This window comes from Octopus bimaculoides, chromosome 1 (genome assembly GCF_001194135.2).
Source record: "Octopus bimaculoides isolate UCB-OBI-ISO-001 chromosome 1, ASM119413v2, whole genome shotgun sequence".
Lineage (NCBI taxonomy): Eukaryota > Metazoa > Mollusca > Cephalopoda > Octopoda > Octopodidae > Octopus > Octopus bimaculoides.
The window spans coordinates 31,385,690-31,386,441 of NC_068981.1; the positions used below are offsets into that span (position 1 = coordinate 31,385,690).

At 41.5% G+C, this 752-nt stretch overlaps 1 protein-coding gene across 1 annotated transcript in view; it reads right to left on the reverse strand.

Moving 5' to 3' along the window:
- Nucleotides 1-673, reverse strand: part of LOC106867614 (BTB/POZ domain-containing protein kctd15) — an 80,646-nt gene extending 79,973 nt beyond the window's left edge. Inside the window, exon 1 of the mRNA XM_014912538.2 lies at nucleotides 427-673. Coding sequence (XP_014768024.1) covers nucleotides 427-515 — 89 coding nt within the window. The 5' untranslated portion in view covers nucleotides 516-673. The remainder of the gene's footprint in view (nucleotides 1-426) is intronic.
- Between the last annotated feature and the right edge of the window lie 79 nt (nucleotides 674-752).

The window sequence follows — 752 nt, forward strand, 5'->3', positions numbered from 1 at the left end:
TATATATATATATATATATATATATATATATATATAGAGAGAGAGAGAGAGAGAGAGAGAGAGAGAGAGTGAGAGAGAGAGAGAGGTGTCTGAGTGTGGGTGTGTGAATATGTGTGTATTAATTTGTTTATATGTTTACGTAAGAACATATGTACTTGTGTGCGTGTTAATGCTCGGGTGTATAAATGTGTGTGAGTGAGTGTGTGCCTATATATATGCGTATGTGCGCTTGCGTATGTGAGTGCGTGCGCGATGCGTACGTGAACGAGCGTACCTGTGTGTTTATCTGAGTGTGTGTGTGTGTTTGTGTGCGTGTGTTTGTGTGTGTGTGTGTGTGTGTGCGTGTGTGTGTGTGTTAAGATGTATATGTATGAACGTACAGACATGATATGAACGTGACAATGGCATCACGAGGGCACAGCTTACCTGGTCAGGATTTCCAGAGATGAAGTATAGATGACACCCCCAACATCAATATGCACGGGTGCCGTGCCCCTCCCCAGCATCATCATCATCGCACTGGTCTTGATAAATACTTTCTTTTACAACAGCAATATATGGCTGACTGAGTGAACGCTTTCGAGTCTGAGGATGGGTAGGATAGAGCACTTGAGTATGGATGTGCGCGTGTGTGCGCGCGTATTTGTGTGCAGTTGTTGCATGCATATATGTATTTATGTATGCTTGTATGTATGTATGAATGTGCGTGAGTGTATGTGTGTGCGTATATATATATATATATATATATATAT